This window comes from Alexandromys fortis, unplaced genomic scaffold (genome assembly GCF_014885135.2).
Source record: "Alexandromys fortis isolate MF-2015 unplaced genomic scaffold, M_Fortis_MF-2015_v1.1 scaffold_79, whole genome shotgun sequence".
Lineage (NCBI taxonomy): Eukaryota > Metazoa > Chordata > Mammalia > Rodentia > Cricetidae > Alexandromys > Alexandromys fortis.
Window position 1 is genome coordinate 3,704,496 of NW_026067964.1, and position 23,895 is coordinate 3,728,390.

The 23,895-nt window shown below is 44.2% G+C and overlaps 2 protein-coding genes across 6 annotated transcripts in view; one reads left to right on the forward strand and one right to left on the reverse strand.

Moving 5' to 3' along the window:
* Ankdd1b (ankyrin repeat and death domain containing 1B) overlaps positions 1 to 8,166 on the forward strand; it is a 62,632-nt gene extending 54,466 nt beyond the window's left edge. Inside the window, 3 exon segments of the mRNA XM_050153816.1 lie at positions 1,879 to 2,077; positions 3,930 to 4,061; positions 5,406 to 8,166. Coding sequence (XP_050009773.1) covers positions 1,879 to 2,077; positions 3,930 to 4,061; positions 5,406 to 5,467 — 393 coding nt within the window. The 3' untranslated portion in view covers positions 5,468 to 8,166.
* A 132-nt stretch (positions 8,167 to 8,298) lies between these two features.
* Poc5 (POC5 centriolar protein) overlaps positions 8,299 to 23,895 on the reverse strand; it is a 31,040-nt gene continuing 15,443 nt past the window's right edge. For 4 of the 5 annotated variants that reach the window (XM_050153841.1, XM_050153840.1, XM_050153842.1 and 1 more), the window contains 5 exons: positions 22,378 to 22,557; positions 21,177 to 21,330; positions 18,237 to 18,511; positions 11,494 to 11,670; positions 8,299 to 8,687 (listed from right to left, as the gene is read on the reverse strand). In XM_050153841.1, coding sequence (XP_050009798.1) covers positions 8,541 to 8,687; positions 11,494 to 11,670; positions 18,237 to 18,511; positions 21,177 to 21,330; positions 22,378 to 22,557 — 933 coding nt within the window. In that variant the 3' untranslated portion in view covers positions 8,299 to 8,540. The other variant, XM_050153843.1, reaches the window with a different exon arrangement.

A 23,895-nucleotide genomic window follows, 5' to 3' on the forward strand; every position in this document is an offset into this window, starting at 1 on the left:
CCATCTTGACAGCCCTGTCTTATGCTTTTTACTCTCCATCACTTCTGGCGCACCACCAGCTGGGTCACTGGGGCTTTCCCAGTCCCCTGCTCTTGCCTACAGATGCCTGAATGTCCACCCTGCCCCATGGTAGAATGCAAATGCATGATTCTCTAAGAAATAAAAATGCATAGAGTGAAGATGAATGCAGAACTGGTCTGCGCTCTTCTCTCCTCACGCTGTTTGATGTTTTGATCTCACTGGGTGCATCGTTTTATGAGAAGGAATGGGGAGGAAAAGTGAATTTTGCTGGTGCTCCCATCTCAACTCCTAGGATTTCTGGAAGCAGGTATTGTGATAGCAAAGCCAGGGAGCTCTGGAGAGGACTGCGTTTTCAAGTCTTGGGAACAGTTGTGGATGCTCACACCTCCCATTCCCATCCCGGTTTCTGCATCAAGGCCCAACACCAGCAGAAGGCCTTTCCCTGCTCCTTGGCTGAGATCCCCGGGGGGTGTGCAGAGGTTTCCGGAGGTGGTGAGGGCTGAGTGCAGGCCTACTAAGTTCTCAAAACTCTAGAGAGGCAGGGTCCCATACTCTTTGCCCATTCCTCGCCTGGCATTAGCTCCCATCCTGTTTTTAGAGTATCTTTTATTTACTGGAAGACTAAAATAGAAGTCATTCCACATGAAAAAGGAGGTGAGATAGGACGTCTTCACTAAACCTTTCGGTGAGTCCTGTCTTCCATTCCCTTACGGCTGTAATCTTCTGCCGTCCTAACGGTGCATGTGTGGTGCGCGGCTGCTTTTCCCTCCGAACCTCATTCCTCTGATGCTTTAGAGAGGTTGATTGGGAAAGACCGTGGCACCTCCCACCAAGGGGACAGAATCGGCTTAGAAAGGACAAAAGCCCAAGAGAACAGTCCAGGTGCAGTGCCGTTGGGCTTATCATGGCGAAATGATAGCCACTTCGTTCTGGTCACCACCCTGCCTCCCTACTCCCTCTCTGTCTTGCACTAGTCTACCCTGCCCTACCCCAATTTACCTTACCTGCCTTTACTACCCTACCCTAGCCTGCTCTACCCTGCCCTACACTACCCTACCCTACCTTATCTGACTTTACTATCCTACCCTACCCTACCCTACCTTACCCTATCCCTGCCCTACCCTATCTTACCTGACTTTAGTACCCTGCCCTACACTGCCCTACCCTACCCTGTCCTGCCCTGCCCTACACTGCCCTGCCCTGCCCTACCCTATCTTACCTGACTTTACTACACTGCCCTCCCCTACCTCCCCTCCCCTACCCTACACTATTCTGCCCTACCCTACCCTACCCTACACTGCCCTACCCTGCTCTACACTGCCCTACCCTATCCTATACTGTCCTATCCTACCCTACCCTGCCCTGCCTTGCCCTACACTGCCCTACCCTGCCCTACACTGCCCTACCCTATCCTATACTGCCCTACCCTACCCTGAGTTAAGCTTCCAGTCTCTTCTCATACTTAGAAGGAACAGAAAGAAGAGCCATGAAGTTTTATTAAGGATGTATCCAATCTGAATTCCACCGAGGTTTCAATGAGAAAATCAAATACACCAAAGACTAAAGAGGGCCCAGTGTTGGGAGTGAGGCCATTAGAGCAATGGGTTGTAATGTTTCACTTGCCAACATGTCCCCTCTGTTCTCGTTGGAAGTGGGCAAACGCCAGTCAGCAACACAGACACAACACATTTGCCGTTTCAGACCCAGTACTCATGCTTTTTATTCCAGACATTTCTGTCCAATTTGGATGACAAAAGATGATCTAGGACAGATTAGAGAGTCTCAGCTACTGCTTGCCCAGATACTCATTACATACGGTAGCAAGCGAGCATGATGTAACAGCGCGTTTCCATTTAGGCGCACCCTGAGAGCATCCAGGGCTTGGCAGGATGCTCTACACTGACGTTCAAGCAGGACCACAGTGTTGAGACCAGGCACATCCGCATGCTCCTCTGGAACCTGGCCTACAGACAGCTGAAGCAGGACTGGCAGTGGCTGGCCCACTTGTGGAACTTTTCAGAGGACCAGATTAGAGCCATTGAGGAGCAGTGGTCAGGTGAGTGGGGACCAGGGGACATGGACAGGAAGGCATTCAGAGTTAGGGGCGGCAGTGCTCCCGTGTACACAAAAGGCCGAGTCCAGGGATCACGGTAATAACGGAAGTTAGCTTGGCTAAGTCTGCACCAGTGGTTGGCAATTTGGCAGAAAGCTAAACTCCCAAGAATTGTAGTCAGCTGCCCTGGGCAAAGGTTGACTATTCTGGCCTAAAAGAGAAATGAAAGCTTCACACTTGAGTGGGAACCAAAGAGGTGAAGCTACATACAATCCCTGGTATGCCTGTGGAATGCCAGTCTGGCTTCCCACCAAAATCTGCAGCTTGTCCTGCCATAGAAAAGGTCACTGCTGAAGCTTCTGCCCAGGAGGAAGCCCCCTACCATGTTGGGGGAAGGGTGTGGAGATCAGCATCTGTACACACACACACACACACACACACACACACACACACACACACACGCACAATCTCACCAGCATGGTATCAACACTCACAATCCAATCATATTTTAATTCTTGAAGCAACTGGTATCGGGAAGTTTGCGGGATTTTGAGTGAATAATGTTGGTATATGTTGTTGATATTGAAGAACAACCAATAATAAATGTAGTTCTTCAATTCTTTGACAATACAACAATAATACATGTTGGTATTGAAGAAGAATTAGTTTTTTGAGGAGCACATTCTTTCTGCCAAGGCTCTTTTTGTGTCATCTGCCCCATGGTGCCTGTTGTGTGTTTGTAACTATGAACTGTCCAAAGTGACAACAGATTGTCTTCTTATTCCAACACCTCTCCTAGCCCCTCAGGAATTAGCTCTCAGGTATTTACAGGATGAATAATCCTGGCCTGAGATACAGGCCTCTGAATTGTGCAGCACGAATAATAAAAACCCAGAGACAGACATTGAGGTTCAAGCTGAAGATCAGAAAAACAAAGCAAGTCACTAGAGTTCTTACCTCTACCAACGCTCCGACAAAGGGGTGACCCTGTCCTCAGGGTGACTGCTGGCGACAATGCTCTCCACGAAACCTCAGGCTGCACCGAGACTTCACTGAGCTCCTGTCTTAGATTCCTCTCTAGTGCTGGGACTAAAGGCATGCTGTCGGGAGTGCTGGGTGAGCTCTGTTTCTCTTTCAGACTGATTCAGCCCAGGGTGGCCTTGAACTCCCTGAGTTCCAAGGGCCTCTGTCTCCCTGGGTGCTGGGATTAAAGGTGTGGCCACCACTATGACTAACTAATGGCTTAGTGTGTTTACGCCTAACTTGTGGCTTAGCTCTTAACTAGGTGTGAGGCTAACTGGTGGCTTAGCTCTGCACTCTGATCTTCAGGCAAAATTTATTTGTTAGATTACGAGTACAGAGTTGGAGCGATTGTATGGCACATGCTTGCTGCCCAGATTCAGAGGGCACTGGGGAACTTGTCATACTGTATACTGTCATCAAAAATCATTGACTCCAAAAATCTGCATTTGCACAAGATGCCCAGGGAAAACACATACTTTGAGCCTGACCTGTTAGAAGACTTCATACTTCACATCTGTGGGCACTATCTGTCATCTCCAGGGAGGCATCAAAGCCCTTCAGTCCCTTATAGCTCCCCACCTCCCTGTGTGTCAGCATGGCCAAGTGGTCTAAGGTACATTCAGGCGTGTCCCAGAACAGGAGGAGCAGGCCAGGCTGTCTCTCAAAGCATGGTCACCATAGCACAGTATCAAGGAGGAATGGCAAGCGCTTCCTCCCTTCGCTGGGCTTTTGACCTGCGAGATCTGGGAGGAGGAAGGGAGGCCAATAGCAGTCATTTAGAATGAGGCATCAGTGGGTGGTGCCTCACTCTGGACACTTATCCTGGACACAGGAAACAAGGGCTTCCGTGAGCACGGCTACAGGGCTCTGCTCATCTGGCTGCACGGGGCCCTCATGACACAGCCCGACCCTGCCAAGCAGCTGGACGGGGCGCTGGTGCACGCAGGATTCCCAGAGTCAGCTGGTGAGTTACTTTGCCACAAACCCACACAGATAAATCCCTTCTCCCTTCAATGGCGGGCAGACCTTACTCCCTGAATTTGGCAGCAGTCTGATGGGGGGTGGTTGTGGCCAAACAGCACACGAAGCTGTGGAAGGGGCTTACGGGCATGCTGTAGCTTCTGCCTTGGTTAAGCCAATCAGGCAATCCTCAGCACAGCGTTTGAACCAAGTGTGGGGTATCGGTGTGCCCGTGAAGAGGTAGGATGGGGCACGGATGCTCAACCACCTTCCACGACCCAGAACTCTTCTCCACACCTGAGCAAGAATTCTCCTGCTCCCAAAGCTGCTTGCTCCTATTGGCAAACTCCACCAACTGGGTGGTTGTGAAAATGTGTGCTCTCCAGGTAGAAAGCAGAGGAGCACAGACTGCTGCTTCGCCAGTTAAGGCTATTATAGAAAATCACCCTCCCCCATGTTGTCAGGGAACATTCTGTAATGACAGCTGCTGAAGGAAAAGGGGGAGAGGCCTCCGCCATGGTTTTCATGGAGGCAGTTCCACCTAGGGCTGACCACAAGCCTGCCTCATTCCGGCCCCTGGACCAGCATTGTTTCAAGCAGGAATAGGAATGATGATTACTGCAGATACCTACATTGCAGGACACTAGCCTCCTAACACAAGGCCCTGCAACTTTAAACATGTTCTTTCTAATCAAAGCGCGCCTATGCAGTCTCTAAGGGAAGACTACGGTGGTGTGAGGAAGTGGTTAGGGCTGTGTTGTCAGGGCTTTCCTTGGCTCCAGCGTTGCCATCTTTAGCAGGTTCTATAACCACATCGCACCAGTGTGCCCATTGTAGACTAGGGAAGAAATGAACATCCATCTCTAAAGGTTGGTGCTGATGAAATGAATGGTGCCCGGAACACAGTAAACTATACTTAGTATCAGCTGTTGATCTCGAATGTGTGTGCTGGTTAATTTTTATGACAATTTGATACAAGCTGGAGTCATCTAAGGGGAAAATGTCTCCATAAGGTCTAGTTGTAAGGCATTTTCTTAATCAGTGATATGGGAGGGCCAAACCCATTGTGGGTGGTGCCACCCCAAGGCTGGTGATCCTGGGTGTAAGAAAGCTGGTGGAGCAAGCCATGGGGAGCAAGCCAGTAAGCAGCACTCCTCCATGGCCTCTACAGTAGCTCTTGCCTCCAGGTTCCCGCTGGATTTGGAGTTCCTGCCTTGGTTTCCCTCAATGGACTGATTCAGGATATGTAAACCACATAAACGTTTTCTTCCCCAAATTGCTTAGTTATGATGTTTTATCGCAGCAATAGTAACCCTAAGATAATTATCCTGTTTTTTTTTTTTTCCAGGAAAGATTTGTCATTTCGAAGGTAAAACTGGCCCAAGCTCCAAGAAATGTGCAGTCTCCTAAGCTGAAGAAACAATTCCAATGGCTTCCCACTCCGCATTCAGGTTGACTGTGGTTCCCGATGGCCACAGCTACCTCCCAGCAGACTGATTTCCTGGTCCAAGGATGCTGCTCCTCCAGGGATAGAGGTGAATATACCACCTTCTCACTGCTCCAGCCTCACGCTGGAGGCAAACTGTGTGGCTTTCCTAGTTCTGTCATTTGATGTGCATGCAGAAGAGCACAGCTCTGTACAAGCTTAAGATCCACACGGATGGTGGGCGCAGCATGGCGGCACACACAAAAGCAGGGCTAGGAGATTCGGCTTTGAAACTGGATGCTTGGCTGCGAGCAGTGGGCAGGTTAACATTACTGACGTTTTAAGAGCTGTGGCTTCTTTTTCTGATAGACAGAACATTTCCTCCAGAGATCGGGAAGGAGATGAAGGGAAAATACCCGTGATACCTGACCGCAAGCCAGTGGGATGTAAGGCATAAACTCTTATCTTTGTGGAGAAGCTGCGTGTGGAAATCCACACACTACTGGCTTTACACCACACAAGTGTAGTTTATTACGCAGAAAAAAAAGACACGCACCAGTAATTTTTAAACCCGTCGTGATCTAAATACGGGTAATTTTAATTCTTGGTACTTTCCAGTACATCTGATTTTGCTCACAACAATCAAGTACTGCCTTCTGTAACCTGGGAAAGCTACAAAGGTACCAGTTTTCATCACTGTATACCTACCTAGAGTTCAGCTCCGACTCTCAGTCTGGAAAAGCTGGTAAGGCAACCACAGGCAATAAGTCTATTAATTTAGTTTCAGGTATTTTTCTTACAGTGATTGTAAATGGCCCATGTAATGCTAGGAGTGTTTAAAACAGGCAATATATTCACAAGATCCCAGAATTTTAAAATAGTATTAAATAAAAAAGTCCCATCCCAGTTTGTTCTTGAGTTTGGCCACACCAGTGCGAGCATTCTCCCTCCAACCTAACCTCTGCATGTAAAATAAGTACAAAATGCACACGTACTGGAGAGTGTTTCCATTAAGCCTGTGTTATTTAACTTAGGCCAATATGAATGATTTGTTCATTTGGATAACACGCAATTCTACACTTAACAATGCCTATAATAGTCCTAGTTACATCAACTTGCACTAGTATGTCCATATGACCTGGCTTGCACACTGAAAACCTAGCTAGTCCATGCTTCTCAAAGGTCCAGCCTAGACCAAGATTTCAATAGAAAATGAACATGAAGCTGAGGAGGAGCAAGGTGAGGATGCTACCAAATTGGCTCCACTTGGTGTCAAGTTTGGCTATCTGATCCTAAGCACATTCTGTTCCAAGATGGGATGGATGAATGCATCTCAGGGCAGTTCACAAAGGGGAGGGAGAGAGGAGGAATTGAGCCATGTTACAGTGTGTTTTAAAGACGTAAAAATGTGTTTTGACTGTATGTACGTATGTACACATGCATTCCTGGTGCCTATGACGGCCAGAGGAGCTACAAATGGTTTGAAGCTGCCAAGTGGGTGCTGGGAACTGAATTAGGTTCCTCTGCAGGAGCAGCATGTGCTCAGCGGTTGAGTCATGTCTCAAGCTGCACAGTGGGGACTTTTATTCTGGTCACATGAGTGATCTCTTAAGGCAGCCTACCGTTCCTCCTGGCTCTGCTGGGTGGAGAGGGCAGTTCTGGGGAGCATGCCCACAGGGAAGGTGTGAGAGGAGGTGCTGCAGCTTGCTATTCACAAAACTTAGAAGCCCAAGGAGTGAGTTTTTGCTACGGTAGTAGCTGGACCATTGCCTGGTACGTCTATAATTCAGAAGTCTTAAGCACTTGTTATAATATGGAATGATGTTTGCCTAGATCACATTTAGTCTCTGAAGTGTGAGGCAGCAAGAAAAGTGACTTTTTATAATAAAATGAGAGAGCACAGAAGCAGATCACGCTCAAACTGGAAGAGGCTTCAGATGATCAAAACCACACGTATCAGAAAGTGGAGGACCTGCTCATATATTCCGTAAGTACAGTGTCAACAGGAAAGGAAGTACATCTACTTACATCACAGATGAGGATCCTGAAATCCATTTAATTAAATGTTTGGCCCCAGAAAACAGAGTATTGAAGAAAACTGCAGTTTTTTCTCTAATGTCAGTTCTGTCCAGATGGTCTATTTCCTTCCTTCCTTCCTTCCTTCCTTCCTTCCTTCCTTCCTTCCTTCCTTCCTTCCTTCCTTCCTTCCTTCCTTTTTTTCTCTTCCCTCCCTCTCCTTCTCTCTTTTCCTTGAGGCAGGGTTTCTCTACACAGCCTTGGCTGTCCTGGAACTCACTAGTAGATCAGACTGGCCTTGAACTCATAAGGGATCCACCTACCTCTACCTTCCCTGTGGTGGGATTCAAGGCGTGGGGCACCATTCTGGCCAGCCATTGGGAAGCTTGCAGATCTGCAGGGCTCTCACTCTTGTGCAGCACACGTGTGGATGTGCAGAAAGGAGGAGGCAGGCTCAATGCTGCAGGCCCCACTAGGGTGAGGGAGAAGAAGGAAAGCAGGGTCATCCCAGCAGGGAGTTTCACAGATGTTGACTGTCTCCCTCAAGGTTTGACTGCAGAGTCCTAGAGATGAAGACCAATATACTGAAGGCAGAAAAAGCTGTGTTTAGAAATATCACCGTGACTCTTGGTCTTTATTTAAAAATTCAGATAGCTTCTATTTGTTTTAGTAATGACTAAGTTCTCTGTCCAAGTTTTGTGTAAACTATGGTTCAGTAACAGTGGAAATATTCCCTTTTAGAAATAATGTACAGAAAAAGATTTATACCCTTCAACAATGCAAGCAGTAGCAGGCTGGACATGTTTAAAATCAGGTTTTTTTTATTAAAAAGTTATACTTAATTGTTTAAATAAAAATAACAACATTAAAATAATCGCTACATATAGTTACAAAGGATGGGAAAGTATCTTATAATTCTGAAAAGATGAACATGATGTGTCCATGATGTTCTAAACAGTACAGAAAAGTCAAAATCAACAACTTCTGCTCCCAGTCAAGTCCTCAGAGGAATGAAGAGACCCGAGTGTGAACACAGCCACTCTAGTCAACCACTTTTATGGACTGAAAGTTGGAGAGAGATTGGGAGTGGGCTGGCCTGGCTCCGAGAGACCTAGAGGTTGGGACGCTGCCACCTTCAGGATGGATGGTCCGTGGGTACTTGGCAGCAGCTGCCTGAGGAATGGTTTGCTGTAAAGATAAGAGGCTGCTTTACTAATCTGACAGAGTCGATGTGAAGCATCATTTCATCACCTATAGCCCAAACCAACAGGCATCTGACATCCCACAGATACCAGCAATGCACTGGGTGGAGTTGCCACTCAGACAGTGAAGCCCTTCTCTAAAAGGAACCCATATTTGAACAACCACATTTAATACCAGAGCCCTGGGAATCAATGCTCTAAGAGGTCTAAGACGAAAAGGTCTATAGAGGCCAAGGACGGAAAAGGACTTCGGTGTCTGGATGAGGGTCAGCTCTACATCATTCACCCCTTATTCTATTGAGCCCAGGCCTTGCTTCAAGCCATGGTGAAATAGACTTCAGATTTCACTTGGGAGCAGACCCAACATTTTACAGTCACACAAGAGAAGGCTCCCCAGAAGATAAGTGGCTCCATTAATATCGCTTTCCTTCAGTGGGGTCTGGCTTTGGAGCCCACGTTGGACTCAGACTTGTGATCCACCTGCCCAGGCTCCAGAATGTTGGGAATATAAAACATCCACCACACCTGGTTGGGCCACACTATCCTAAACAAGGAAAGAGCTGGACATGGAGAACAACCACAGACACTGAGGAGAAGGTAATCTGCACGCCAGTTCAAAGCTTAGGAGAACAGAGACATGAATGCTAAAGAATTAAAGCCAGGGCAGAGCCGACAGTCTACGTATGTGATACGTAAAAATATGCACTGTGTATATACGTACGTGGTAGCCCTACGTACATATGAAAACCAGTTAAGACTTTATTGTACCTGTGACAATGTCTTAGTAGCCGGCAGGGGATCTGTATCAAGTTATGTTCTTAGTCATGTCCACAGATTTCTATTATAGGAGCTTCCACTTGAAAAATTATCTTTAAAATATTTCAAGTACAATTTTATGCATTAGGGGCGGGGGTGACGGCTCAGGAGGAAGAAGACCTGGGTTTGGTTGCCAGCACTCACACAGTGGATCGCAAGAATGGCCTCTGTGGACACAAGGCACACATGTGCTGCACAGACATATATGTAGGCAAAACATTCATACAGGTAAAATTTATAAAAAATGCATTTAGCCAATATATTTACCATCTATTTCAAAGACTGCATAATAAAACAGGATCCTCATGTCCAATTCTGTCTTAAAAGTGAGAACTTCTCTATGGAGAAGTAGAAAAGTAACCTCCCTTCTTAAGGTATCTTATACAGATGTTTCTCCAACTATAAACACCTGGATAACTATTACAAATGGGAGAGTCTTACAGCTGGCATGAAATTTTAGTTGACAAGCATTAAACATGACATGATTTATCAAAGCTGTTTCTCCTTGAGGATGGGTAAAAGGAACTGTAGGAAGAGATTAGAGTGATCTACAAAATATGGCAGAACACATAGTCAGCCTCGGAAGCAAGTGAACACCAGCTGATGGGCAAAGGAGTTCAAACAGATCCATGCTTTATTGGCAGTGATGGTTTCTGCCAGTTTTAGATCTTGATTCCTGGAAAACACTTCAAACAGCACAGAGGCCCACAACTGTCACATGACAGAAGCTAAGCAAGGAAGGAAGGGTTTCTCCATCTCTGACTCGGCCCGTACTGCACGCCTGCTGAATAGCAGGAGAGAACAGGTAAAGAGAATTTCTAAGATTCTAGTTTCTCCAAGTGCAGGTCTGAATAAGTTATTTGATGTAGGCTTAACCTGAACTCAGGGAAATGAAGGAAAACAGGAAAGGATGACGTAATTCCTTTTCAGGAGAAAAGGAATTGATGAAAGTAGATAAAACTACTCCATCACAAGAAGCTGATATAAAACAAGTTCAGTCTGGGGAAGAATGGAGAAATGATGTGATTTTATTTTAATTCAATAATTGAATTTATTTTAATTCAATAAAAACTTTTTTCAATAAGAAAAAAGATTCTACTCCCTCAATTTCTCTATTCTCTAAAACACCAAGGGCTGGAGAGACAGCCTGGAGCACTTGTTGCTCTTCCAGAGGACCCAGGATCAATTCCTGGCTCCCACATGGCAGCTCACAACCATTTGTAACTCCAGTTTCAGGGGCTCTGATGCCCTCTTCTGGATCAGGCATACATGTGGTGCACAGACAAACATGCAAACAAGCACTCAACGATTAGAAAAAAGAAACAAAATCTCACATTCCTTTTCTAGTAACTTTCTAGTTCTTAATGGCTCTGTAGTTTCCACAGTACCCCTGCATATGTCATTACTTTTGGTATTATCTCATTTACTCCTGAATTCTGACAATGTTCCAGAAGCTCAGTACTCTCACCAACCCCATTTCACAGAAGAGAAAGTGGAGGCTTGACTATCTGACTTGAGTCTCTGTCCAGGTGCAGAAAGTGGAAGGAACAACTGGGAAGTTCTCACTTGCCTGCTGCTTCAAGTCTGTGCATCTTCCCTTATACCTTATGTATTTTTTGCAATTCACTACCCTTTAATATAGAGATAAGTTAGATACTCTACTGAAGGAGACTGGAAAATACAAGGGCAAGAGTAAGCACTCTAACGTAGGACATTTTCTTATAATCAACACCTGCTGCATGAAGAGTCGGTTTACCAGTAAATTATTTTTCTTTCTTTTTTTCTTTTTACATGGAATCTTTACAGTTTACTGTTTTAGCAGTTGATATAATGGATTACCTTTTCTATTTGATGATTTTGATGCCATTTGGAATAAACATCTTCCTTAAAAGAAGAACATTTTAAGTATGATTGATGGCAACAATGACCAGCCATGAATGTCGGGGTTGATTAGGGGACAAACTCACAGGACTTACCACTGTGACTGGATGGTGCTTCTCCACAACGACTGAGCTCATGGGAGGAGAAACTCCCATGATAGCCAAACTGCTGCTGACTCTAGTTTTGGAAGCAAAATCACACCGACCCGTGATCCGCGCGGTAATCGTCTTCCCGGCTTTCTGCTGTGCTGAGGTCACAACTCTTGGTATGTACTACAAAACAAACCAAAGGTCCAGTTGGAGGAAGAGCCACTGCACAATTTACATGACTTGGCTGTGTAACTTTCAAAGAAAACCCACAGCACTTAAAAGCTAATGAGACAAAAAGGCAAAACAAAATCTCAATATTCCCAAATTCCAAAATATTCCTCTAACCTTGGCATGTCAACTCTCTAAAAATGCTTTTGAGATTTAAGACCCTTATTGTGAAACGACAGATTCCCAGGAAGTATCCCTTTGTTCTCTGAGGTTCCTGCAAGAATCAAGTCCTCCTGGAAGTCAACCACACCGACACCAGCACAACGGTGCTGCAGGAGGCCTATACACACACCTGTGCTACTTTCTTACATGCAGATTCCTTACTGCCACCGAGTTCACTCCATCAAACAGACCACCTCTCGTCCGCTTTCCCTTCTCCCCATTCATCCTCCATAATACCACCACTATCTGCATTATGACTTTAATCCTGACATAGATTTATCATCATTACATATATGCTTTTGTTCTGCTTAAAAACTTTAACAACATGTTTCACGAATACAGAAACCTAAAATAATTGGTCAAGAACGATTTCATATGACAGACTAGTTCTTTTTCTCTGTTCTCTTCCTATTACATCTAGTAATTTTTTTTGTAAAAACACTTTCAGTTATTTTTGTAGAGATACTGCAAGAATGAGATGATCATACCAAAACACAACTTCAACATTTAAAATTTTTATTTGTTACTACTAGATGATATTGAAGAAAGTTACATGTATATTAAGAGTGATGTATAATTTCCTTTTATCACTGTCAATTACATAAATGCTCCACTCAGTGTAAGGGAATGTGCTTTGACTTAACTTGTAATGCTTCATTAATGTTTCATATTTATACTACAGCTTGTTAGCTCTTTAACTGTGGGTCCGAACTGGAAAGGGTGGTTGCTATTAAAACAATATAATGGCTCAAAATCCTGGGCAGGGTGGCACGAATGTGTGAGTCAGCACCCGGGAGGCTAAGGCAGGAAGACCACCAGTTTCAGGTATTCTCCTTCTCTCCTGCTCTCTCTCACAGACACACACACACACACACACACACACACACACACGCACACACACACACACATGCACACCCTAGCATCAGCTGGGCTGGGAGTATTACTGAGTGGTTTTGGTATGCCTTGAGTGGACCCATGGGTCTGATTCCTAGCTCTACAAACAAACATTTTTAATAGTTCCTGTTGGGTACTTGCCTAGTCATATAAACATTTTCCTTATGTATTTCCTTCCTTCCTCGGATGTTCAATCTGCGTGTGATAATGCTGGTACATACACATGCAGAAGCCAGAGAGAGGATGTGTGACTCTCTGTTGCTCTCAGACCTGCTGCTCTGAGACAGGGTCTCACTAAACAGAAGCACACTGTTCATTTAGGCTTGCTGCCTGGCCACTGAGCTCCTAGGATCCACCTATCTGTCTCCTTGCCCTCCTATACACCCCATGCTGGAGTTACAATCATGTACAATCATGCCCAACTTTCTGGAAAATAAGTGTTAGGATTCTGAAATAGGTCCTCAAGTACTTTTTCTGGCTGAGCCATCTCCCCAGGCCCGTGTTTCACTTTTCAGCATCCACAGTCTTTAATCTTATCATTAGCCCTTCTTACTGGAGGGAGAAAATGATCTGTTTAGGATAGCTGCAGTACTTACGCTCTCTGACATGTACTCATTTTGGTGTACCTGAAAATGCCACGTGAAGTATTAATCTAAATGCATGTTTTTTCCTCAATAGTTCTACCAAAAGCATTGATTAAACACTGGTCCTTTCCCCATTGAGCCTATCCAAGGTTCTCTATCTGCATCCAGCTGCAGATGATCAGAGCTGTCTACTGAATCATGGAGAGGCTAATCAAGGAGACTTGGCTCTGGGGAAATTAAAACAACCCAGAGGAAAACAACATTTAATAGGGTTGTCCAATTCCTTAAAGAATCTGCAAAGAATTCATTATAGTTCTGTAAAAACCCAAGCAAAGACAAAAATGAAGCAATTAATTCTAGGAACACAAAACATGCTGGAAGGAAATGTCATTATATACATCCAAGGCTTAGCTATATTTACACAGGAATCTCAAGTACTGATTTAATTTAAAGCTGGAATAGCTATGTCTAAACATGAACGCACAGGAAGGGGGCAGCAGAAGGCTAAGATGGTGTCACAGCTCAAATCCTTTATCTACAGGAGGAAGGCAACAGAAAATGATGCAGTTTAATAATATAAGATAATGACAGAACACACTGTTCAAGAAAAGGCGACAGAAACAAACAGCTAACAGCCTGGGGAAGGAGATTTGGAGGACTGTCACTGAAAACATAGCCTGCTTTTGAAATTAATGATATGGATCTTATGTATTTGTGCAAACAAATCTCAGATTTTAAGATGTTCACAGAGCTGCAAACATGGCTCAGTGATTAAGCACATGGACTTCAAGGGAACTAGCTAAAATCCCAGCACCCAAATCAGAGGCACATAAACATCTGTAATCTAGCTCCAGGGGGACCTGACACTTCCAGCCTCTGCAGGCACCCTGCCCCTCAACTCACTTTTAAGAACAATAAAACAGGCTGGGCTGTGGTGGTGGTGCACACCTTTAATCCCAGCAGTCATGAGGCAGAGGCAGGTGGATCCCTGTAAGTTCGAGGCCAGCATGGTCTTCAAGAGCTAGTTCCAGGACAGGTTCCAAAGCCACAGAGAAACAAAAGCAATAAAAACAAATTAAGAAAAGATGTACACAAATGTTTTGTGGACTACATTCATGTTTCTATCTTCAGGAATTCATATATGATACACATTTATAACATACACATCAGCAAATGTGAGGTACAGAATATTTTGTGAATAGATGAAGATTATTTTTTGGGAGAGTGGCAATTAGGGATTAAACCTATGATTCATGTATGCCAGGGATTTATTAATCCCACCAGTAAGCTGGGCCCCAACTCCAAATGAGAAATCATAAATGCTATTTTAGAAATAAAATTAATAGCTGACAAGAAAATCCCCTGAAGATGTGAATTAGCTCAGTGCTAGAGCACTTGTGTGTTGAGCCCTGGGTGTGATTCTTAGCAGTGGGGAAAAAACCCAATAACCAAAGCCAAGTACTGCAGACTGGGGTAGAACTGAGCCTCCATCACCCGAAGGTGACAACCCCCCCCCCCCCCACCCAGCAGCTCATCTCACATGGAGAGGGAGGGATGCCTGACAACCCAGAAAAGTTTGGAATGATAAACACCAGAGTAGCCAGGAAATACAGATGGATGGATGATCAGCTACCCCAACCCAGCTAAGAACTGCTTCCGACTGTCTCAGGAGATGACGAGAGGACATCTGCTGAAAACACACGCAGATTCCACCACGGTCACAAGTGCAACAGCCACGTGGTGGCACGCTTTGTCTCCACTGGTCTGTCACTTGCTAACTGTATTGTGTTTACAAGAAGTAAAGGCTGGAGGATGGGGCGCTGTTAACAGCACCTCCTGTTTGTTCTCAGCACCATAGTGGCTGACTTACAACCACCTAGAACTCCAGCCCCAGGGGCTCAGGTGCCCTCTTTTGGCCAATATGGGCATTCCCTGACATCATACAAATTTATAAAATACTTATGTAGCCCAAATAGTTTAAGCCGGTGAATAAAGAGCTGTCTTTAAAAGGCATAAGGCTGTTTTAGAAAGAATTTTTATGAAAAATTATTAGAAAAGATTTCTTTAAATTAGGTGACAGGGAGAAAAAATTATTAGCAGATAGTATTGAACAAAAACTGACATTAGAAATTAGAAAACACACTGAGTAAGGCTTATATTAGAAAGGTGATTTATTTATAATCCATAACCACACCTAGCCTGGCTGTCTGCTGAAAACGGACTCTTTTGAGTGCTAATTATGTCCACAAAGGGTTAGCCTCTCTAAACACCTCAATCTCCTCATCTAAAAAAGGGAAAGCGCAACAGTCACCTCACAATACTCATAATTTTGCGTTCTGATAGCTGGAGAAGCTGGATGAAAAACTTCAGTAAACAGTTTGGAAATCCAACTAAAGGAGCATTTCTCTCAGTGGCTCCAACTACACTCTAGAACCGGAGGAGCACAGCACCATCTACTGTCCAGCTCTGTGAGTTGAAAGATAATTTGGGGGATAACTGCCTACAGGCTGGCCTTATACTTCTGAGCATTTGAACTACACAAAGGAGAAACCTTCACACTGTTCTTACAGAAGGATTACCTGTGAGTCTCCTGTCTCCTGCCTGGAAGACGTTCTCTAGGTCCTGAGCATGCATGTGCGCTCTAACTATCACTTCCGTGACAGGACTTTTGGATTACTTTTCAATACAGACTAATGGTTTGGCTACTTTATCTTGAGTACTTCCTGTGGGTTGATTCAAGTAGCACGCTGACTCTTTTTTTTAAATGCATCTTACTCTTTGCCCCTTTTATTGAAAATAGATTCCCCCCCTCACATAATATATCCTGATTATGGTTTCCCCTCTCTCTACTCCTCCCAGTTCCTCCCTAACTCCCCTCCCATCTGGGTATACTCCCCTTCTGTCTCTCATTATAAAACAAACAGACTTCTAAGGGATAATAATGAAACATAGTAAGATTAAAAACCCTAAACCATCAGAATTGGGCAAACAAACAGAAGGAAAAGAGCCCAAGAGAAGGCACAAGAATTAGAGATCCACTTGTCACTCAGGAGACCATAAAACACTAACCCGGAAGCCGTACATATATGCAAATGATCTGCTGCAGACTGGGGCAGGCCCTGTGCAGGCCTGAGTTCATACAAGCTTTGATCATGTTCACACTGACTTTTTCCTCCGTGTTCTCCAGAGCCACTTACAGCGCTTACAGGGGGTGGGAGCTTGACTAGGTTAGATCCTTAGCACTACATTTACAAATATGAACAATCACCAGGACAACTGGAGGCTCATGTGTGTGTGTGTGTGTGTGTGTGTGTGTGTGTGCGCGCGCGCGCGTGTGTAACAAACGAGAATGGCTGTCTACATAATCTATGTTTTTCATGTTTCGAAAACTTCAGAATTATCCGAGGAAGTAAGCAATGTGAGGGCGGGAGTCGACTCCCTCACATGTGCTTGTGCGCAGGGCAGGTCTAAATTTAGACTCTGATGTAGTCCTACTTTGAGGAGGAGATTTGCAGATATCTAGTGCTGTGCATGTGATCTGCATATGCAACACGAACAGCAAGTTAGAAATTTAGATGAACTACTACTGTGTTCATGTAAATGAGATCATCTACATAGGACTGCACTCTGGGATGCATAGTCATAGAAAATAAACACAACTCAACAAATGTCAAGGTTGAATTTTAGTCTTATTTCTAAGTCAAAACTCCTCCACACATGCATATACACATGTGCTATGTAATTTACTTCGGGCAAGAGCAAACATAACAAGTAGCAGATCTCAACACATTTTCCTCCAAACTTAGTAGCTCTAAAAGGAAGAAATTCAAGTGAGCTAGAAGATAAAATACGACTAGCTGTCTGGTCAAAGCTGTGTCTTCATTTAGAGAGAGCACTCTAGAGCAGCGGTGCTGGTCATGGCCCGTCGGGAAGGGTTCAGGACAATGCAGCTGAGTTCAGCATTCACATCTGTAATCTCAACATGGGGAGGCCCAGGCGGGAACTTAATGCAAATTGAAAGCCAACCTGGGGTGAGAGTGCCTGTCTGTCTGTCTGTCTGTCTGTCTGTCTCTCTCTATCGCTCTCTCCCCTACCCCACACAATAAAAAGAGAGAAAAAAAAAGACTGAAACGCCTTTCTATTGTCTTTTCTGTTACATCAACAGCTAGAATCAAGCAGGGAGGCAAAGAGCTGCCTTGAGAGCTTTCTAATGGTAATGCCTTTGTGTAGAGCAACACTGGACAGGAGGGGGCTGCAGAGTTGAGTTCCCTCCCGAGTCCTAGCCACAATGGGCTCTGTCAACAGCTTCGTTAATGATCTATCTCAGATACACACTTTCCACACTAAGGCTCTGTCCGGTGCAGCCCCTTCTCTAAACATCCCCTTACGGAGACTGCAATGACTGGAGGAGAGAGGCTGCTGCCCCATTTCAGCAGGATTACAGATGGACGGAGACGCAATCATTTGTTGTGCGTGAGAGGTCACCTACAAAAAAGGGGTAGAAAATATCTCTGAGCCTCTAAGCCCTTGAAAATACCCACTAGTTTGCTTCAAAGAAAGTTTGCTATTAATTGTCTCAAGTGCAAACTATTTTTCTGGACTAGTACTTTTGGATCACTTTCGCTACAAACCAATGTTTTGGCCACTTCCTGTCTCGTGCTCCTGTGTGCTGGCCAAGTGTCACACTGAATTTTTCCTCCATGTTCTCCATGTCGCCTTTACAGCGCTGGGGGATGGGCGCTTGACCAGGTTAGATCCTTAGCACTACAATCACAGAACGAACAAATGAAGGACCAAAAGCCAGATCCCCACCAACGCCATAACAAGACACACATGCCTTCGAGGCTTTCATAGTGCAGCGCTTGCACACACGGTACTCACCATTTCTTCTGGGGCAGTTGTAGCTGCGGATCCTGCACCAAGAACAGAGACAGGAACATGAGCAGAAGAGGCAGATGTGGCTCCAGCAGAGGTCATGGAAGCTGCAGAGGGAATGGCAGTGGCGCTGACTCCTGCTGTTGCTGTTGCGGAAGGCAGCAGCTGCGGCGGAACTGATGAAGGTATTGTAGATGAAGATGTATCCAAATGAGCGGACAGCTCTCTTCCTGGGCCAGAGGGACCACTCTCCTCCCTTTTATTGTTCGTGAAGTCTACCCCTACAAACCACAAAACCATTCTATTAACAATAGTCCAAATTACGATTACAACCCTCTAGACAAGGAAAGGACTAATGGCTAAAATACAGTTCTAATGAAATTCAGACACTTGTCATCTTGGGGGTTCACTGTTCACTTCATACAGTGTAGTATTCACGGGCTACTATCAACTTCAGATGAGGTGAAAGCTAACAAATGATCTGCACTTAGTTACGAGATAAGAATCAAGTACGCGCTCAGCTGGAGCCTGCCTAGGTGGACTGCCATCGAAACACAGCCACAGTGGTGGCGTCTGTGCTCACACAGGGTGGGAGATCTGCAGCCTTTCCCACTTCACACAGCCATCCTGACAAATGGCCACTAGCAGAGCTCTGCAATGACTTCCCACATCAGCATCCGCCTCACCTCAGTTATTCTTCTGATAGGAAGTCATAAATAAATGAGACATAAATTATGAGTAAAAAGCACCTGCCTGCTGAACCAGCTGTAGGGATGGCGCCCTCACAAAGGGACCCAGCCCTGCTCTAGGGAGGGAATGGAGACAACTTTCAGAAGGTAGGACAAGGGTCTTCACCCAGTTTTTTATAGTTCCCCTCATAATTAGAATCTGGATAGTTTTCACTTGAACTTTCCTTGAATTTGAAAATGAAATGTAGATACTGAGGAAGACATCGTGTCAAAGTTTCTACGCCTCTTCTTCCCATCCAGAACTTGGCCTTCAGTGATCTGCACACTATCCATACAACAACTATCCATAGTGACAGTGACCTTGTTAAAGTTTAACAGTGATCACAGTTCAAAGGTCCTTCCAACTCTGGTGGAAACAACTGTTCCACATAAAATATCACCTATTCTTTGGAAACTGCACACCACACACACACACACACACACACACGCATACACTCATGAGCACACCCCACATACCCTCCCACAGGTTTAATATGTTTCTGGCAGAAAGTAACCCTGCATGGCGGATATCCATGACTTAAAACCAGAGAAAAGGTCAGGCATGAAGAGGCAGGTGACCAACTCTTACTGCTGTGGGCTCATTACGAAGTTTCTGTTCACAGATCTCTGACAGGGAGACAGCTTTCTCACTTTACACCGTGTCTGAAACTGCTTAACAACTCTGTATCCACCATTTTAAGGATGTTTTAAAATGAAGACCGAAAAGCCAGCTAAGGTTTCATGGGACTTTAATGAAGTGAAACTCTCATGAATAAGCGAACTCTCAAAAAGGACTTAAGCTTTAATCTGCCACCCTTTTCACAAAAAGCCCCATAAGGATTTAGGGGAGCAGGTGAGAGGGTCCATCTAGTGAAAGTGCATGTCACCAAATCTGATGGCCTAAGTTCAACTGCAGGATGGTGGAAGGAGAGACCTGACTCTAGCATCCCAACCTCCACGATTTGTGCACATCCTCCTTCCTCCAAACAGATAGATAAATACATATATACAATGAAAAGTGATAAATAAACAAAAAAGTAACTGGTTAGTGTGGTGACCAAATTATTGGGTATTATTGAGACACACTAGTCACCCTCGAGGTTTTGCAATTCTAAGTCTAACCTGTATACAGACTATAGTCAACGGCTAACTCTGCTGGAAAGACGGTGCCCTAACATCACCACTCAGTACCATTTGTGACTTAGTAAGAAATGGTTGCTGATGCTTTAAAACGAAGGCAAGCCAAGCACAGACATGCTTTTCACAGTGTGATCAAATCACAGTGTAACAAGACGAAGTCACTTCTGATTTATTAGCAGAGTCCCCCAGTGGGATGTGATATGAGGCAATACTGAAGAAGTGCTCAGGTACTTTCATGACCTTGGGAGCCTGACTCAAGATGACAACTGTATGTAAGCAGGGTCTTACACGACCGTGTTGTCTTACAGGGTACCTTCTGCTCACTGCACTGCCTCTGTTAAGAGTTCCCTGAAGCAGGTATGTTATGGGCTTTACTTGGAGAAGGGGTCTAAAGCCCAATGAGAGAAATGGCCCCACTATAAACTGATGGCAGTTTATAGTGTTCTAATCCATGCAGACAAACTATTACAAAAAGATTCCAGGTATTACATAGACTCAAAAAATTATTTTATTGATTTTAATAGGTTTTAGGAAACTATGACTAGGTTAGAAATATTTAATCAACTAACTTTTCTATGTAATGTGGCAACCTATGCTAAAATGAAACTAGAAATTTTATCTTTAGAGGCATTAAAATTATTAGTTAAGAGGATCTCAAAATGTTAAATGTTAAAATTAAACATTATTTTGGCTGTGCATGGTGATGTATACCTAAAATTCCAGTCCAGAGAAGCTGAAGCAGGACATGAATTTAAGGCCAACTTAGATGCTGCCTCAAATAAACAGATAGATAGACAGACAGACAGACAGACAGACAGACAGATAGATAGATAGATAGATAAAAAGAATCATTTTATCACTGAGCTTAAGGAAAAATTGAGACTCCTATTCATCAGCTCTAAAGCACAAGGGGCAATGAATAAACTCACTATTCCGGTGGATTCAGAGCTGGGCATGAGCCTAGGAAAGCACAGACGAGTGATGTAGAGACCAGGCGCACTCAGAATATAACCAACCAGCCACGGATCTGCTTAGTTTCTTTTGAAACTAAGCAGAGAATCATCCATAAATTACTCACCTGCATCGTTTTTGTTCTGAAATATGGTCATGGCTTCAAGGTTCAAAGCGCACACCCCCCTCATGAACGCTTTCTTCATGGAGTCTTCAAAGTGCTCTTTTTCCTGCTGCATTCTTTGAATCTCAGCTTTTGCATTCTCCAAAGCTCCAGATAACTAAAGAATTACACAAAGGGGAAGGGGGTTGAAACAAAAGAAAGACCAAGGTTATTCTTTGCTTTTTATCTACTTAGTTAATCTTATGAGACAGGGTCCCCTGTAGCCTAGGCTGGTCGCAAACTTGCCATGCAGTCAAGGGTGACCTTAAAATATTCCTTTCTCTACCTCCCAAGTGCTCAGATTATAGATATATGCTACTGGACCCAGTTAGGCTATAATTCTTAGTGTTTATATAGCCAACAACAAAAATTTAAAATTGTTTATCTTTATTAATTCAAATAAACTATGCTTCTATGTAAATTCGATATAAAGCAAATGTTTATAAATTGAATTATTTTTTTCTCCGACTTTCAATACTAGAATTAACATTGTTTCCATAGGAAATCATTTGGATCATGAAAGGGGTTAGAGAAAACTAGACATTTGGAATGCAGAGGGCCTTTTGAAATCATTTTAAAAGGAAAAAGTCTTTCTTTCTTATAACAATAGTATTGAAAATAAATTTTACAGAGCTAGCGAGATGTTTCAGTCAGGAAACTGCTTAAATTGTGAGCAGGAGGAACCAAGTTCAATTCTCAGTCTACTTTCTTAACGTGTTGGGCTCAGTGCTGTGTTCTATACATTTCTTCTACTATACAAAGTGGAAACTTTATTTTTTATCTATTCTTCTCTTATATATTACATCCTGTTCAGTTTCCCCTCTCCATCCACTTCTTTCAACACCCCCCCAAACCTCCCCTTTTCCCCCAGATCTGCTCCTCCTTAGCTCCCCTTCAGAAAAGAGCAGGACTCCCAGAGATATCAACCAAACACAGCATAATACGTTACAACAAAACTAGACACAAACCCAGTAGGAGGGACAGGGTCCCAAGAGCAGGCAAAAGAGTTAGAGACACATCTACTCCCACTGTTAAGAGTCCTACAAGAACACCATGTTACACAACCGTAACATATATGCAGAGGACCTAGCTCAGACCCATGACTGAGCTTCAGCTTCTGTGTGCCCCTGTGAGCCCTGCTTAGTTGATCCTGTAGGCAGCTTACCATAGCAAGTTTGGCTTCATAATCATTGGAGATCTGCACACAGACTTCTTCAGCCCTCGCTTGGCATGCCCGTTCCACCACCTCTTTCCACTGCCTCTGAACCACGGAGCGCCAGCCCTTCCAGACTTTCTTCAGCAAAGTTCTCTGGAAGTACTGGTCAGCCAATTTATCTTCATAGACCTGAACAAAGGCAACACCCAACCTTAGAACCACAGAGAACTGGTAAATGTATAAGGAGTGTAACAAAAACCAGCACAGTGGGAAGGGCACGGATGCCATCACTAATCCTATACAATCACGCTGCTGCACATGGGAAACTGGCTTAGACAGGTTCAGTAACTGGTGGGGCCACATAGGTGGGGATGGAGAAGTCAGGCTTGCCTGGTTCTTGGCCAAGACATTACAGCTCAACAGGACTTATCAAGTCAGAGAGAAAACAAGAAATGTGTCATCTCAGTCACGAGTCTGCATGACCTTTAGCTGAAAGCAGGAACTGGAGAGGAACACAGTGGCTGGAAGGCGGAAGGTGGTAGCAATGGTTTGGGTGGTTCTACTTTCCCTTTTGTTTGCGGAAATAATTAACCCACACTGTCACCCTCTGCAACACTACGCTGAACAAATAGAGAACATCAACTATTTTTCTTTCATCAGTGAATGCTTTTTAAGTAGTTGCATTTCTTCATTTTCTTAAAATTAAGATACTATTCAACAGTGATGACAACTTGACAGTTCTAGCCAGCATTTAAAAATATATATTCTCATCATGTGTCACTTAACACATACTTTTTAAAATTACGGCACACTAATTTTAGACAGTTTCACCCATCCACCCATCTCCTAAGTGTGGTGTATGCATGTTCACATGGGCATGTACATGTGTGTATGTGCGAGTAGATCAGTGGTCCATGTAGGTTATCTTCCTCTATTTCTCTACCTTATTTTTAGAGACTGATTCAGCTAGGGTGGACAATGAGTTCTAGAGATCCTCCAACCGTTCCAGCCCCTACGTGCTGCTATGCATGGCTTTGATTTGAGCGCTAGAGATGTGAACACAGGCCCTCGTGCTTATGCGGCAGACCAGCAGTCACTTTACTGACTGAACCATGTCCCCAGCCCCTGGATAGCTTGTTTCAATGTGATGAATGTGTATTCGGTACACCTGGATTAATACAAGATACTTTTTTTGGTCCATTAATTATTTTTATTTATTTATTTTAGTTTTACTGCTTTTATTTATATATTTTTCTTCCTTCCCCTCCCTCCCCTCCCTCTGTTTCTACCCTCTCCCATTATCCCCACGTTCCCAATTTTCAGGAGATCTAACAGAAGGTACTCTTAAAGGAGATTCATGATAATATTCTCCTTAAGTATTGATCTCTTAGAACTACTCCAGGGCTATGTGAACATAGCCTATACTTTCTATATTCATGTCTTTTACATCTCTATATTCATTTCCTTTAATCAGAGATTTCTACATTCTGTTTTTTATGGCATATACACATTCATACTTTTCTGCAT